The sequence below is a fragment of the Equus przewalskii genome, chromosome 1 (genome assembly GCF_037783145.1).
Source record: "Equus przewalskii isolate Varuska chromosome 1, EquPr2, whole genome shotgun sequence".
NCBI lineage: Eukaryota > Metazoa > Chordata > Mammalia > Perissodactyla > Equidae > Equus > Equus przewalskii.
In genome coordinates, this window is record NC_091831.1 from 26,014,855 (window position 1) to 26,029,798 (window position 14,944).

The window sequence follows — 14,944 nt, forward strand, 5'->3', positions numbered from 1 at the left end:
GAAGCAATGTTTATAGTAAGATTCTTCTAATTCACTCAGTGATAAATAAACCCCATCCCACTTCACGTTGCAGGGTGGAACAAGCTAGTTCTACAAAACTATGCTACAAACAATGAGAATAAGGACAAAGATGTAGCATATTTTCAAATTTTAGAAAATATAATTATGTTTCTTTATAGGTACATAAATTTTAATGCAGAATTTTCTGTCATAAGCTGGAGTGGGAAGATGAAATTCTCAGACAGGTAAATACATTAATTGCCATATCTTTTTTGTAAAGGAACCTTTGTTACGTTTTAATCTTTCTCAAACTCAACGTGCTGTAAGTTAATTTAATACTGTAGTTCTATTTCCATGAAGACCTATCATTAAGTTGATAACACCCAGTACTGAGAGTGCACATTTCAACCTAGGGCATCTTGGAATCAAGGAAATATGGCATTAACTCTGTTCAACACTAGATACACATTTTCAAGATAGGAACTATCTTTGAAAGCTAAAATGTGCAGAAACCAAGGTCCCCAGGCTCTCATTTGTTGTAGTTAGCCCCTGTAAGTGGCTCATAAACAACCATGTCTATTCTGCATATATATTTTCAAAATAAAAGTGGCATCATTCTCTTAGAAGTTCCTTTTTTAATTCTTTGGTCAAATGGATTAGAAGGGAAATCTATTCAATTGGACGGGAAGAAGAAAATACATTTGGTTTAGTGAATGCGTACAGTAAAACATATCTGGTTTGAGGATTTGAAATGATATAATTATTTGGTATGTACTATTGGACAGGGTCTTTATATCAGTAGACACAGAATGTTCTAAATTAGTAAATTTAAAAGGCTATGTCATACTAATATAGGTGAAGACAGAGGGGGTTCCCCGGAGGAGTGGCTGCAAATTTCTCAGACCCACAGAGATAAGGTGAACTAGGAACCCCGTTGAGGGCAAATCAAGTGAGGACAAGGCTTGACACCTAGTGGTTAATGATACTGTAGGCAGAAAAGACATGTGCATGTGACATAAACAATGATTAGGACAGAGAGACAAAGAGTCTTGCCAGCATTCCCTTATGGAAGGCCCCGGGAGGAGTCTGGGAAGGTTGGGTGTGGGCACAGGGGCTGGACGTGGGTTGTGAATTGAAAGAGACTGTAGTGAGCCTGCAAGCTCCAGGACTTGTGGGGCACTGCCGACCTGCCAGCTCCTCTTCCGCTGACGTGATGTTAGCCGACACAGGAGAACTAAGTGCTTGTGCATCTCCAGGCCTCCTCTCCGTTCCACCTGGGAGCATTCCTCGTAAGGAAGTGACCCAGAGGAGCAAGAGCTCATTGTCCCCGTGTCTTGTGTTCTCCCTGCCCCTTGCTGCCTTCAGTGAGGGTGGAGCCTGCCTCAAGGGGGTGGAATAGATAGAGTGTTGGTCCCTCGCTTTTCTCGTAAGATCTGTACCTTCAAGGTTTCCTTCTCCTTTTCTATGCGCTGCTGTTCCAGATGCAGCTTCACAAGTGCCGACTCTTTGGCAGAGATCTCTTCTTTCAGCTGATCTACCTGATGGGTCATAATCTTTAATTTTCTCTTCATTTCTGTCACTTCATCCTAACAAAATGAAAGGAGAAATGTTTGAAAGTGAATTCAATAGAAATCACCATACCTATGGAAGTTCGATACACAGTCAAGAACTTTTGAGAGACTCTCTCAAAACGGTGGTCTCCAGACCAGTTACAACTGGGCTATTCCTTTGTATCTTGTGCCCATCAACCTCAAAGTACCTTAGAGCATTAACTCTCAAAATATTCTCAGGAGAGATACACAAAGTATGCATAATGAATATGCCGTGTACATACACATGCACATACACACACACACTTTATCCCTCATTTCACAAGAGAGGAATTTGTTGTGACAAATATTCCAACTAAAAGGTTACAAAGCAAAGCTCTGCAATTAAATGACAAGAATATGCTGCTCCCCTCTGAGTCATGGTAACTATTAGCAGTTTTAAAAATCAGAAACAGGAGAATGGCAATTCTACATAATAATCAAAAGCAGCACCATGATCTTCACATCCTATCAAGTTGTGCCATTTCCATTTCAAACACTCTGATAGTTCTGTATAAATTGATCTTCTCTTTCAGGTGAAGTCCATGTGATTTCTTTCTTGATCTATTCTAAATTCTGCCATTAGGATAACAGACGCTGCTTTTAACCCAGGATGGGGAGGAATCACAATGGAAAGACGTAAATATATTCTTTACCTGAGCCTCAACCAGATTTTTGCTGTACAGATTCCTGTCTGACCTGACAGCTTCATACAGGTTCTGTTGCTGTTTTAATTTAGTCTCCGATTCGGCGATTTTTTTCCTGTAGTCAAAAATCTGCATTTCACGGACTTTTATGTCTTCCATGTTCAGGAGGACCTGGAGGAGAAAGAAGGATACGAAGGTGGTTAAATAACCCACCTGTGGTTTTCGGTTCAGGACAAACAGAGATTCTTATCTAAGGGTAGCTAGTAGAAATGCTAGCAATCAGGAAATCTGACTGTGACTATAATCACTGTGCAATAGCACAGGAATTCAGCCTCGCTGATTAGGGGCCAACGTACAATTCTATCTGTACCTGAGTTCTGTTCAAGCACAAAGGCTTAGCACAGTTATTTTGTGATCACAAGAAAGAAAAAAAAGAAAGAAATTCTTTCAATTCTAAAAACCTCTCCTGACCACCCCACTCACCAAAAAAGGAGGAAAAAAAAGGCACAGGCTTAAACAGATCTTGACACTGAGCGCTAAGAAAGATAAGAGACAGCTTAGCTGTTTGGCCACACTCGAGACTTTATCAAGTTAACCACAAGAAAGAAAAGTGGCCTTTGAACGTTGATAGCGATCATAATGCTATCTTGCCAGTGTCAAACTCACTCCATGAGGGAAACTCAAAGGACTTCATAAAAATGCATTCTATTGTGCACAAAACACTTCCGGGAAAGATGAGATGCAAGAATAACTGCCTCCTTTTAGCAAGTACGAAAAACCAAGGCACGAAATTCCACCGTGGGCCAAGACCTCTCAGCAAGCAATCCATACAGTAGAAATCACGTAAACACGCCTCTGAGCTGCAATGGCCACGGAAATTCCTTAAGAAGACAAATTTTATCAAGGAAGTCTGATTAGATCAATGGGACTATGGTCTAAACAACAGCTAGAACACGTAAGGAGAAATTTCTTAAGATTTCAGCGGGGTTCTCTTAATTAATGGTTACAATTGAAGGAAATAAACAGAGCAATGTGACAGAGAATGGAAGGAAGTGGATGTACTTGAAGTAACAGGGCCATGGAATGTTCCCTGAAGAAGAGGCATTTTCCCTAGAACCTAAAGGTCAAAAAGTACTGAGACCTTTACCCTGGTGATACTCACTGTGACCCAGGTGCGGGCTACCCGTAAGCAACACATTCCCAAACGTTGCCCTACAGAATCCTTTTATTCTCCTTGTGGAATTAGTATTCTGGAAAGTACACTTGGAGAAACCTTGTTCTAATGTTTTCCCATCAGAGTTAATGATGGCTGGTGTTTAATATATTTATCCTTTATATCTTTAAATAAACACCTCTCAAGGTTTTCTTAGACTTATACTTAAGGAAGGACGGGATTAAATTTTAGTAAATGCCTTTTCAGCATGTATTATTTTGTACTATTTTTTCTTAGTGGGTCTATCGATTTGATATAATTAGTAATTAAAGTTTCCTTTTACAAGTATTTTAATTTTATTTCTTTATACATAGTCCCACATACCATAATTGTAAATAAATGCATAAATGTGAAATATACATTTATTTTCTCTTCCTTATTTACTTGGACTTTCCATCTCCCTTCAACCCACATCAGCCCCTCAACAACACATAAAGTAACCAGGTTAACAATCTAGTATGAGTTCTTTCATATTTTTCTTTGAATTCTGCATATTCTATTAAGGTCTACTAACATCATCATCATAATAATGTCGACGAAAATAATCCATATCCAATCTATAAATGAAAATTTGGGTGAGTTTATTCTGAGCTTAAATCTGAGGATTATAACCCGGGAGAGTCTTTCCACAAAGGAACAGAGCACTCCAAAGAAGTGAGGGTATAAGGGTGGTTATATACCCTCAAAGAGGATGTTTCACATAGGATTGAAATGTCCCTTTTACAATAGTCGCGAGACTGCTCTGTCGGCACAGCGATTGATGGAAATAGCAGGTAGGTCTTCTGTCTCTGTGAACACAGCAGGGTGGCAGTCTGTTGTCTCCAGCTGGGTGGTCACAGGGGAGCTGGGAGGTGAGTGCAGCAATCAGTTCCTAGCCTAAGGAAAAATGCTTATCCCTAAGGAAATGCTAATGTGGGGGGAAGTTGCACCTTTATCTCAAGGGCCTTTGTTCTGGCCCTAGGAAATGTCTAAGCAGATATGCAATGCGTGCTCAATAGCCACAGTCAGGCCCTTTTGGAAAAAAAAGTCAGGCCGAATTAGGTTTATACCAAATGGCTTCCTCATATACTCCAATATATCCTATTGCTTGCCATTTTTATTTGTCAATAATCACTAATATTTCTCCAGTACTTTCTATGTACAAGGCATTTTACACATGTAACTCATTTAATCCTCACAAAAATCCTATGAGATGTGTGTTATTACTGCCTGAATTTTACAAAGAAGGAAACAGAAGTTCAAAAGAAGTCATATCATTCATAGCTATTGAACTAGGAAATATGCCGATACAGAGATTTGTTTGTTTTCTTTTATTTTGCTTTTTCAGGTTTTGTTTTTTGGAAAACATGGAAAAATGGTTTTATGCTCCTTGCTTTTTATCACTCACTAACACTTCGTGGGGATCATGTGAGGTAGCTCTAACCCATTCTCTTTAAAGATGGTATAACAACCTACAGTGTGGGTGTGCCATCATATCCTCTGCTCTTCCCCTCTGACAGGCACTAACTTGGTGTCCACTTTTTTGCCACTCTGAACCAGGCTGCAACAAACATTTTTGTAGACGTGTCCTCACGCACCTGAGTTTTACTTCTATGGGATGGATTCCCAGGAGCGGAGTATCTGCCTCAAAAAATGTATATATTTTTAACTTCAATAGATAATATTGGATTGCTTTCCAAAATGGCTGTAACACTTCATGTCTCCATACTGCCAGCAACAGTTTTCTTAATTGAAAACTATCCTTCCAGTTTCAAAAGAAACCCTCCTTGGTCATACTGGATGATTCTTTTAATGTTGTGTTGAATTTGGTTTGCCAGAATTTCATTTAGGATTCTGCATACATATTCATAAGAGCTCTATGTCTATAACTTTCTTTTTGGTTCTATTTTAATATCAAGGTTTCTGCTAGTTTCACAAAGTGAACAGAGTATCTTTCGGTTCACTCATTCATTCCCTCACCCATTTATTCATTCACTCTGTAAACATGTGTTGAGGACCCATCTCTGGCAGGCACTGGAAGAGCACCAGTGACGTAAAGAATAAGACGCATGCCCTACCCTCAAGTTCCCCTCTAGAGAGCGACTCCCCATGAAATGGATAATGAAGGAATGCATACAAGGCCCAAGGTAGGAATATATACAGACTCGGTGGTAAATGGTTTGGATGTTCGGTTGGGGGCCTGGAAAGAACAAAGTTAGAAAATCTGAGGCAGGAGGTCTGCGAAAGAGGCATGTGGATAGATCTGAAATGAAAAGAAATCCTGTTCCGTCTTCCATCATTTCTTTGATTTATATCTTTAGAATCCTTAAAAATGTGTAACAGGCAGCTTTTTAAGATACCACCACTGGTAACTAAAATACATAGGTTAGGAATAAATGTGAAACCTAAATAAAGTATCCATTACTGGATCTGTTATTTGCTTGATTTGTTTTTGCTTTTGTTTTTGTTTTTAAAGGTATGCTTTTTGGTGAGGAAGATTGGCCCTGAGCTAACATCTGTTGCCAATCTTCCTCTTTTTTTTTCCTCCCCAAAGCCCCAGTACATAGTTGTATATGCTAGTTCTAAGTCCTTCTAGTTCTTCTAAGTGGGATGCCGCCACAGCATGGCTTGACAAGCGGTGTGTAGGTCTGCGCCCAGGATCCGAACCGGTGAACCCCGGGCCACCGAAGCAGAGTGTGAACTTAACCACTACGCCACCGGGCTGGCCCCTGTAGTTGCTTGATTTTTTTAAAAAAAGAATGGCACTATCTTAGCCTAAAATTTAGCCTTTCAAATTTAGCCATGATGTCACCTTCTTTGGGGTCAGTGAAACAAATGGATTGAAAATACTCTGAACAGCAACATCCACATTCAGACTATCAAGCAGCACATCAGAGAAAAGAAAAAAATTGCTTGTTCAATCACTTGGAGAGATGTTATAACGAGAATAATCCTTTGCACAGGCAGAATAATGCTCCAGAGAAAGGATGCAGCCAAAGGCATTTCTTTTTTGGACATCCAACTGGCAGGGTCCATCTTTCTGCACACAACCGTGCACAAAATCATAAACTTGCTTCCAGATTCTTGAAGCTGGGAGTAATCAAGAACCCATCAGGATACCAAAAACATCAAAGGTATTTCAGTTAAATGACAATGAGAAAAAAAGTATTAAAACTAAAGGAAAAGACAATTTACAAAGCAATTTAGTTCTAAGTGTTGGGACTCAGAATTTGTTTTGATGGAAATCATTCAAACTAATGTCACATAGAAATTCCAATCCTGAAAATTCCTAGAATGTGTGGGGTGTTAAGTAGGAGTGAAACTTCTCATCAGCAAAATGTCCCCTGCTAAAAATAGTATATCAGAGAATGTGAGGCTGGAGCTTAACTAATTGATTACCCTTTAGATACCTCAAACCAACTCCTGAGATAAATCACACTCAAATACAGGAAGTTTTATTACAGCCAGAGAGTTGGAGCTGCTAGCATTTGGAGGCCCGCTTCAGAGGAGCCCAGAAAACGCTTATGTTGCACTCTGAGGGCACAGGCCCAGTCTATAACTTACTCCTGCCTTTCATTTTCCTGTTAAAACAACCTGCCAATAGAGATAAGAATGAGATGGAAATCAATAACGCATGCTGGAGATCTGCAGCATAGTCAAAACATCATATAGACTGGGGCAGGATCAGAAAGTAGGTCACTGAATTGGAAACCCCTTAACTGGCATTTGATGAAATATTAGTACAATAAACCTCTCAACTAAGTTCTTTTGACTCAACGTCAATGGTTTGAATGCTGACAGTGCCTTTACCTTCATAAGGTAACCGAGAAACTCACTTTCTGGAAACAGCAACAACAACAAAAACACCTATGTACCCAGGCTTGTGAAATTTTAAGTCTTCTCTGTTTTTCCTGCTTTCTTATTTTATCCTCTATGTTAAATTTAGGGAGGCATATCTATGTTTCTATCTGTTGTTTAATGACATATTACATTATATTATAAAATGAGGGATGTAATGATATCTAACTCAGAGGGTTATTATGAGGATTTAAGAAAAATATATATTTGTGCCATCATGTAAGTACCTAGCATATAGTAATTTCATCATTTAAAAAATGTTAATAGATTATCATGATGGGTATATCATATTATACAATATGAGTACTCAACAAGTCAATTTGATTTTTCTATGGAACAAATTCTGTTCTACAAGAAAATAGTGGTCTACAGTACACTTCTGTTATTATAACACAAAATGCTTATAATTTGTATATGTCCCCTTGAAGCCCCTCTCTAGGGTTCTACCCTAGTAAGGATGCTCTGGAGAAAACCTCAAATTAATATCAAAGAAACAGGAGCTTTACTTCATTGTGAAGATACCTATTCAGAGAATATTTCTTTGATCAACTATTGCTTTCCTCACTTATTTCTAAGCCCTTGAAAGCACATTATTATTCATTTCTTGGAACCTCTGTCTAGAAGAGCTTTGCTTGACACTGTTATAGGCAAAGAAGCAGAGAGCTTAGCAACTTCCAGGCAAAGATCCACTGTGAACAAATGCTTTTTGGCATATAAAATGTCTGAGAGGCGACAGCCAGAAGTTTAATGTTTAGAATGAAAAAGTAGGGGTCCTAAAATGAGCCAAGTGTGGAACATGCAAAATGTTGCTCAGATTTAATAATTAACTAGAAATGGTTTTACCTAAAATTAGTAAAACTTCAGAAAAGAGAAAATATGGTGAACCACAATTTATAATGCCATTCCTGGCACCTCTCAATTTATCTGAATAGTAAAATTTAGAGCGCAGCAGAAGAAAAACCATGAGGATTAAAAAATGCTGAAACCCTGTAAAAGACTATCCTATGGCTCAAGAAATATTCCCTCTCTCCCAGCGTCCCCAGCACCTCGTGGGAGGAGCCTATTTCCCCTTGCTGTTGAGGTCGGGCTTGGACATGTGACTTGCTATAGCCAATGGGACGTCAGAGAACGTTAGGCAAGCAGAGAATCATGAAACGTGCTTGTGCGGTTGGGTTTGACCTTCGCACCCCTTCCTTTCTCTGTGAGAATAACACCCATCATGGAGGATGAGAAACAAGTAGAGCAGAACTGGACCCACCTCACAGCCCTGAGCCAGGCACAGCCTAGATCAGCTGACCTCCAGTCAACTGCGGGTGTGTGAGTGAGAAATAAGCCCTTATTTTTGCAAGCCAGTGAGATTTTGTGGCTGTGTATTATGCAGCATTATTATGGCAAGTGTTGACTGAGACAAACACAAAACAAAAGGTTTGGGATTCTGAGCCATCCAATTCTGGCACAGAAGGGGATCCTCTTTTTTTCTCACTTGCAAATGCCAAGGTAAATTAAAATGTACTGTAGGGCTTGTGGTATCTTAGATTTCACCTTTCTTTCTCTAAACAGAAAGAATCAAAAGGCAAATGTTGAATGTTCTTGCTTCCCAGAAGGAAAAAGAGACCATGCCACAAGTCACTCACAGCTAAACTGGCCAAGGATAATTCAGGTAAGATTGTCTGTTATGGCAACAAGTTTCAAATTAATTTAAAGGGAGGGCACACCCTAGCCATAAATATGTTATTGAAGAAGAATTTAATATAGATACCTAAAAGTAAGTCTTTTTCTACCTAATCCAATTGTCTAATGTGCTTTCCATTCATTCTTTCAAAAAATATTTGAAGACCTATTTAGGAAATAAGTAATACAAAGAGCTGAAGATTGAATAAGACCTGCCCTCAAGGAGCTCGTGAGTAGAATGAGGCAGACATGCAAATAACAGTAAGTTAACACAGGATTTTCTCAACTTTCAGAGAACGGAACCAAGCAGAGAGGGTTAGGGATCACTTTTAATAAATGTCCTTGGGAAAAGTGGACTTTTATTTGGCCCTTGAAGGAAGGGCAAGGTTTTATTAATATTTTTTCTTTATTTTTTTAATCAGGATACTAAAGTAATACATATTCACTTTAGAAAATTTGAAAAATACAAAAAGTACAAAAGGAGGAAATGAAAGCAATTTGTATCTCTACCACTCAGAGAAAACCGCTATAATATATTGGTATATTTCCTTCTACTTTTGCTCCTCTTAAAAAAAAAAAAAAGCAACTAGGCTTCTGTTTCTTCTTGCCTAATTCTCACGGATTACTTTTCTTCATCATTGTAGGTAAAACAATACACACACACACACACACAATCTTTCTTTCAGAGCGAGTCATATATGAGAGTCTCCTGTCACTGACTTTGCCTGGAACACGGTCAGTCCACATGCACAATTCTTTCATCTTCAGAAAACATCTTCCCATTATGTCTTTGATTTGCGGCTCAGCTCCACCCTCAGAGACCAACTGTCTGTAGGCTGGTTTCTCTTCCTTGTCCTTCTTATCTCTTATCTCCTCTTTGATAACTTTTATCTTTAATTTTTTTCTTCTGCGTTCTAAGAGAATTCCAAGTTTGCACTCCTCTGGGTCCATTCTCTGCAACATCAGGTCTGTTCTTCACTAACTTCAGCGTGGATTTTATATCTACCATTGTTTGTTTTCGTTTTGTTTGTTTTCTAGTCTCTACAGTGGTTCCTTAATTCATCCATCCCTTCCTTTTTATTTCATCTTTGCTTTACCCTAGAGGTAACGTCATTTTGGACTTATAATCCAGATGATAGTCCTAGATCCTACTGGGGTCACCCTACCCTTAACAACAACAAAAAAACAACAACAAAAAGTCTGGAATCCCAATTCTGTGTGCTAGGAAACCCAACGTCCCACCTAATATCATCAAGAACTCTGGGAGGAATTATATTTCTCCTGCTTATTGTGGCTGTGATTTCCTGTTCCATGGAATTCTGGATTCTCAGTTGGCATCTTGTCTCTTGGACCTACTGTTCCTTTTCTAGGATATATTACCTGACACCCCTCACCACGCCATTGCTACCCCTGCAAGGTGCAATCCAGCCTCAAGGTTGATGCAGCAGACTGTCACTGAAGGTTTGAGGCACAGAGCACAGTGAAGAATTTAAAATCAAATATTGCACATGCTTGTTCTTAGCAATCCCTCCTCAGTCATTTCTGCCTCTGGGAACTCCTCACTGGTCATCTCCTCCAGAAGAGCCCAGCCTGCTGCCTTGATGTTGGTGTCTCTGCTGTCTTCTCGTCCTTTCACATCTCCCCCGAATCTCCAGCTCACCACACGTCCTTTCCCTTGCCAATTTCTGTTACTTTTCTTACCTCACTTTGTTTCACTCTGGTTCACTGGGCCTCACCTTTCAAACCAATGCAAGTCTCAAGGCAATTTGCTCAACAAAGACTGTTCTTTCCACTAGAGGAAACCTGGCACTGGGTTTGTGTATTTACACTCTTTGAAGGAAGCCAACCCTTTTCTCTGCATTTTCTTCAATTAGGTTGAACCTTAGGAAATCACTGAGAGTCAACTGTCTTTTAGTTACAAAATTGGCTATTTCAAAGGCTTCAACCTAAATATCTCACTATAGATGAATTTCCAGAGCCAGGCTTTTACCCTGGGATTCTCAGGGGCTGTTCTCCTTCTCTGGTTCTAAGGCATATTTTTTCTGTAGGCCCCATTAAGCTGCTTTTTTCCTTATTCATCCTTGAGCAAGGTGGGTTTTATTGCAACCTAGGAACAGTACTACTAAGGTGTGTCCAAGTCTTAGCACCCCAAGATGGCAGCAGAAGCTACTTTCAAATCTACAACTGGAAGCACAGTGATGTGCAGAGCCCCGTCCGTCTCCCAATCTCTAGTACACCCTCGTTTAAGGATATTGTGGAGCCCTGGGCCCAAAGGCCTATTCCCTGTCACTCTGAGCTGATGTAGCCTACGGAAAACTGTCATCCTAGTATGCCCCACTTCTGGGGGTGATTCTCTCTGCCCTGTCACACCCCTAAGTCACCGTCCTCAGAATGCACTGGGCCACAACCAGGTCTCCCACTGCCTGCCCATTTGCTCTCTGGGTTTGCTGTATTTTCCCAACTAGCTGGGCAGAAACAGTTGACCAGGAGAAAGGTAGAGTGACACCTCGTCAGTTCTTGCGTGGTACAGACCCTGAGTCAGAAAAGAGATGGGGAAGAGTTTTAAAGCATCTTTCTCTTCTTCTCAGGTAGTCTCTTTTGTGAAGCAAATTCAAGGGACCATGGAGGTCCAGGTAGGTCTTCTCAATTCACCTCTGCTGGCTTTAAAATTCTTATCCACTTTCTTTTCTATTTTAGCATCAGGCTTTATGTCAGCCTTAGTGTTTGACACTGTTACAAGTTTTCATCTACGTCTGCACCTTATTGACAGGTAACAAGAAGTTGAGAACAGCTACGTTCAAATGCCACTTTGAGGAAAAACTCTGGACTATTTGTCAACAAACTTGTTTGTTTGTTTGTTTGTGAAACATTTGCAAGCATTTACTGTGCACCAAAGATTATTCCAAATACTTCACAAATAATACCTCATTTAATCCTCACAGTCATCCCATGACGATGACTCCAATCCTTTCCCTATGCACACAGACAAAGCTGGAGTCAACCCATATAAATAATTTTGCATTCTGTTTTGATCAGATTCATGTTGTGAACATGTTCCCCAGTTTTAAAAATATTTTTCAAACATCTAATTTTAATGGGTAATTATATTGTATCAAATAAATGGAGCACAACTTATTTTGAAGAATATTGTTTCATAAAAACCTTTGCGTTTCTTATTTATCCATAGACTGGGTTTTTACAAAAGAAATCGTCCAGTGAAAAGGATGAACTTGAAACAATATGTACTCACTTTAGAAGTAGATAAAAACGTCTTCCCCAGCCTTTAATATTGTTCCTCAGCTCCCTATAAATAGAATGCATGAAAAGGAACCTTCTGTTTGTGGGAGTGAGAGGGGTGTGTGTGACAGTAAAGAAAGAACTATGGGGAGGGGGCAAAAAGATATACATGTCCTTAATAAGAAGATAAGAAGTCCAGAGATGACACAAGTTGCTATAGCAACTGATATGTGCTATCAGGGGTTAAGTAAGAGATAGAAAAACTGTAGCTGATAAATAATTTTTTAAGAACTTCTGCTTAAATTATTTAGGTGAGACATTATATAACCTTGTGCAGTTAAATACCAGAAATTGTGAAAAACAGTTCACAGCAAAATTTGGCACCAGTATCTCTCCTTTACAATGAAGCAGAGAAAAATGTAGAATCTTATATTAAAATCAGTGGCAGAATTCTTTTTATCACTCATCATCTATCCACTTGCTTAACAAACATTGTTTTGCTGCCTACCATTTACTAGAATGCTGGAGATAAAGAATGAATGAGATAAAGTCCTCGCTCCCAAGAGTTTACCGTAAAGTAGGGAAAACAAATGTACAAATAAATAATTACACTAACGGATGATAAGCACCATTCCAGAGATCTCGACAAATCCATAAGGTGGGAAGTAACTAGCTCTGCCTAGGGAGTCAGAGTAGGTTTGACTCCAGAGATGGCATTTGAGCTGGGTCTCGAAGGATGAATAGGAGTCTTCTGTGCAGAGAAGGAGAGGAAAAATTTCCCAGAGAGAACAAAGAGCATGGACTCTGTCCCATAGGTCAGAGTATACCAGTGGCTATGCCTTGCATGGGTAACAAGTGTGTACCAAAATACTGATTCACTCTACTCACAGGATGGCCAGGTGGGACCTTGGAAGCTAGCATCCCTGGGTTAAACCCCTCCGCCCCTGAACAGCCTCATCTCCCTTATTCCCAGGGGTATGAGAATCACGTGGGGATCTTCTACAAGGAAGACATGTCCGGCCAGGACTGGACTGAGTGTATGCATTAATGTTCCGCCAAACCTATATTCTGTAAATCTGCTCAGCATTTATTTAGTCTAAGTGGAAAGAATCTGATTTCCTATTAGAAAAGCTTGCTTCCTACTTCATGTTTATAACTCAAATATTGGCTGTCCCCTTTGTCATCTTCTTTGAGATTCCACTCCAAAAAATAAAACAAAGCTTAAACATGCAAAGCCTTAGTAAACACTGTAGAATTTACTGCAGATTTCATTGAGGAGATGGAAGAGAAGGCTTACACTGCATAGCAGACAACATGTTGGTGGGGAAAAAAGAAAACCAACTCATTAAATGAATCTTTTCTCCCAAACTCTCTTCTCAGCCTCACAGCTAAAACTTTTCTTCATGACCCAACCCCCTTATCCTGAAACCACTGCTCTGTGCCATCTGTGAATGCACTACAGACGGTACTAGTTTAACCTCTCATGCTTAATGCCCGCAGTGTGCTAAGATGACTGGTGAATGTCACATCCAGATCCCTGAATCATTCTTAAAGACCCTGCCTCGAGCCTTCTCCCTCGTGAGTTCACAAGAAATAGAGACCTGGAACTCAGCTGCTCAACGTGTGAATTTCCACCACTGGTGAGGTTTTAGGTTTGCAATAGTTTTAAAATAAAAATGCTCCCTGAATATGTGACACATTTAGTGGATGCCAGTAGTCACTCACATCTTAACTCGAGGTCATTTAATTAGGTGCTCTTCTCCTAACACCTAGTTGGAATCCTTGCTCTGAGGGGACAAGAGTTTCAGTGACAGGTGAGGGTGTGTGAACAAAGGGTTGAGAGTTGACGATGCTGACGGCCCTGGTGAGGCCAACCCGGGATGCTGCACGGCAGGGCAACAGCGAAGAGGGAGAACCCGGAATTTGGAAGAGGGGCCCAGAAAGGGGAAACAGATCACCAAGCACAAGCCTTGTCTGCTTCACCACTTGGCCCAGGATCAGCTCTGGGACAGCTTTTATTCTGTCAACAGTGTTCCTCTTAAATCTTCATGAGAACCACAAGCTGAAACCCGAATAAATCCTTCTGCAACAGTGTGTGACAGTCAGAAAGAACAGGCCGGTGCTCCACCCACACTGTCATGGAGCGTCTTACCTTCTGGGTGAGGTCGCTGGCTTCGTTGATGTACCGATCTCGATCCTTCTCCAGCTGAAAGATGATCTTCCTCTGCTTCTGAGCCTCATCCCTGTAGTTCTGGATCTCTTCTTCCAGGTTCCTCTTGGCTTGTTCATGGAGCTTTACCAGGTCTATCTGTTTCTGGGTCGCGTTGACCGCCTTAAGCATATTCTAAAATTAAGGACAACAGAGCAGCCACATTACTTAAAATGTTTGGGAATTTTGGGTTAAATTTACCTCCTGCCCCATCCCTAAAATAATTAGATGCATTGTTTTTTGGATGAATAAAAATAATCATATTCTCTACAGCTTATTAAGAGTTATGTTAATTTTGCACAAGGCACTTTAAGCACACATACAAATTGCACTGAGCGACCACAGCATCCCCGGGAAGTGAGCACTATATTGCTCCTATTTTAGGGGTAAGAAATTGAGACTGAGAAGTCAAGCTACTTGCCTACAAGTTCATATAACAGGAGAGTGGCAGAGCCAGGATTTGAATCCGGGGCTGGCTAACCCCAAAGTCAACCTCCATCCCAGCTTTAGCCTTTTTCTTGTGAGGTTACAACAAATGAAT

The 14,944-nt window shown here is 40.2% G+C and overlaps 1 protein-coding gene and 1 long non-coding RNA gene across 2 annotated transcripts in view; one reads left to right on the forward strand and one right to left on the reverse strand.

Annotated features, from left to right (window-relative positions):
- Positions 1–14,944, reverse strand: part of CFAP58 (cilia and flagella associated protein 58) — a 96,644-nt gene that overhangs the window by 59,185 nt on the left and 22,515 nt on the right. Inside the window, exons 9-11 of the mRNA XM_008518341.2 lie at positions 14,347–14,538; positions 2,246–2,407; positions 1,440–1,586 (exon numbers count right to left, since the gene is read on the reverse strand). Coding sequence (XP_008516563.2) covers positions 1,440–1,586; positions 2,246–2,407; positions 14,347–14,538 — 501 coding nt within the window. The remainder of the gene's footprint in view (positions 1–1,439; positions 1,587–2,245; positions 2,408–14,346; positions 14,539–14,944) is intronic.
- LOC139081120 (uncharacterized) lies at positions 8,466–12,092 on the forward strand. The gene is made up of 3 exons (XR_011536112.1): positions 8,466–8,599; positions 8,847–8,946; positions 9,122–12,092. It is a non-coding gene; the product is annotated as an uncharacterized lncRNA (long non-coding RNA).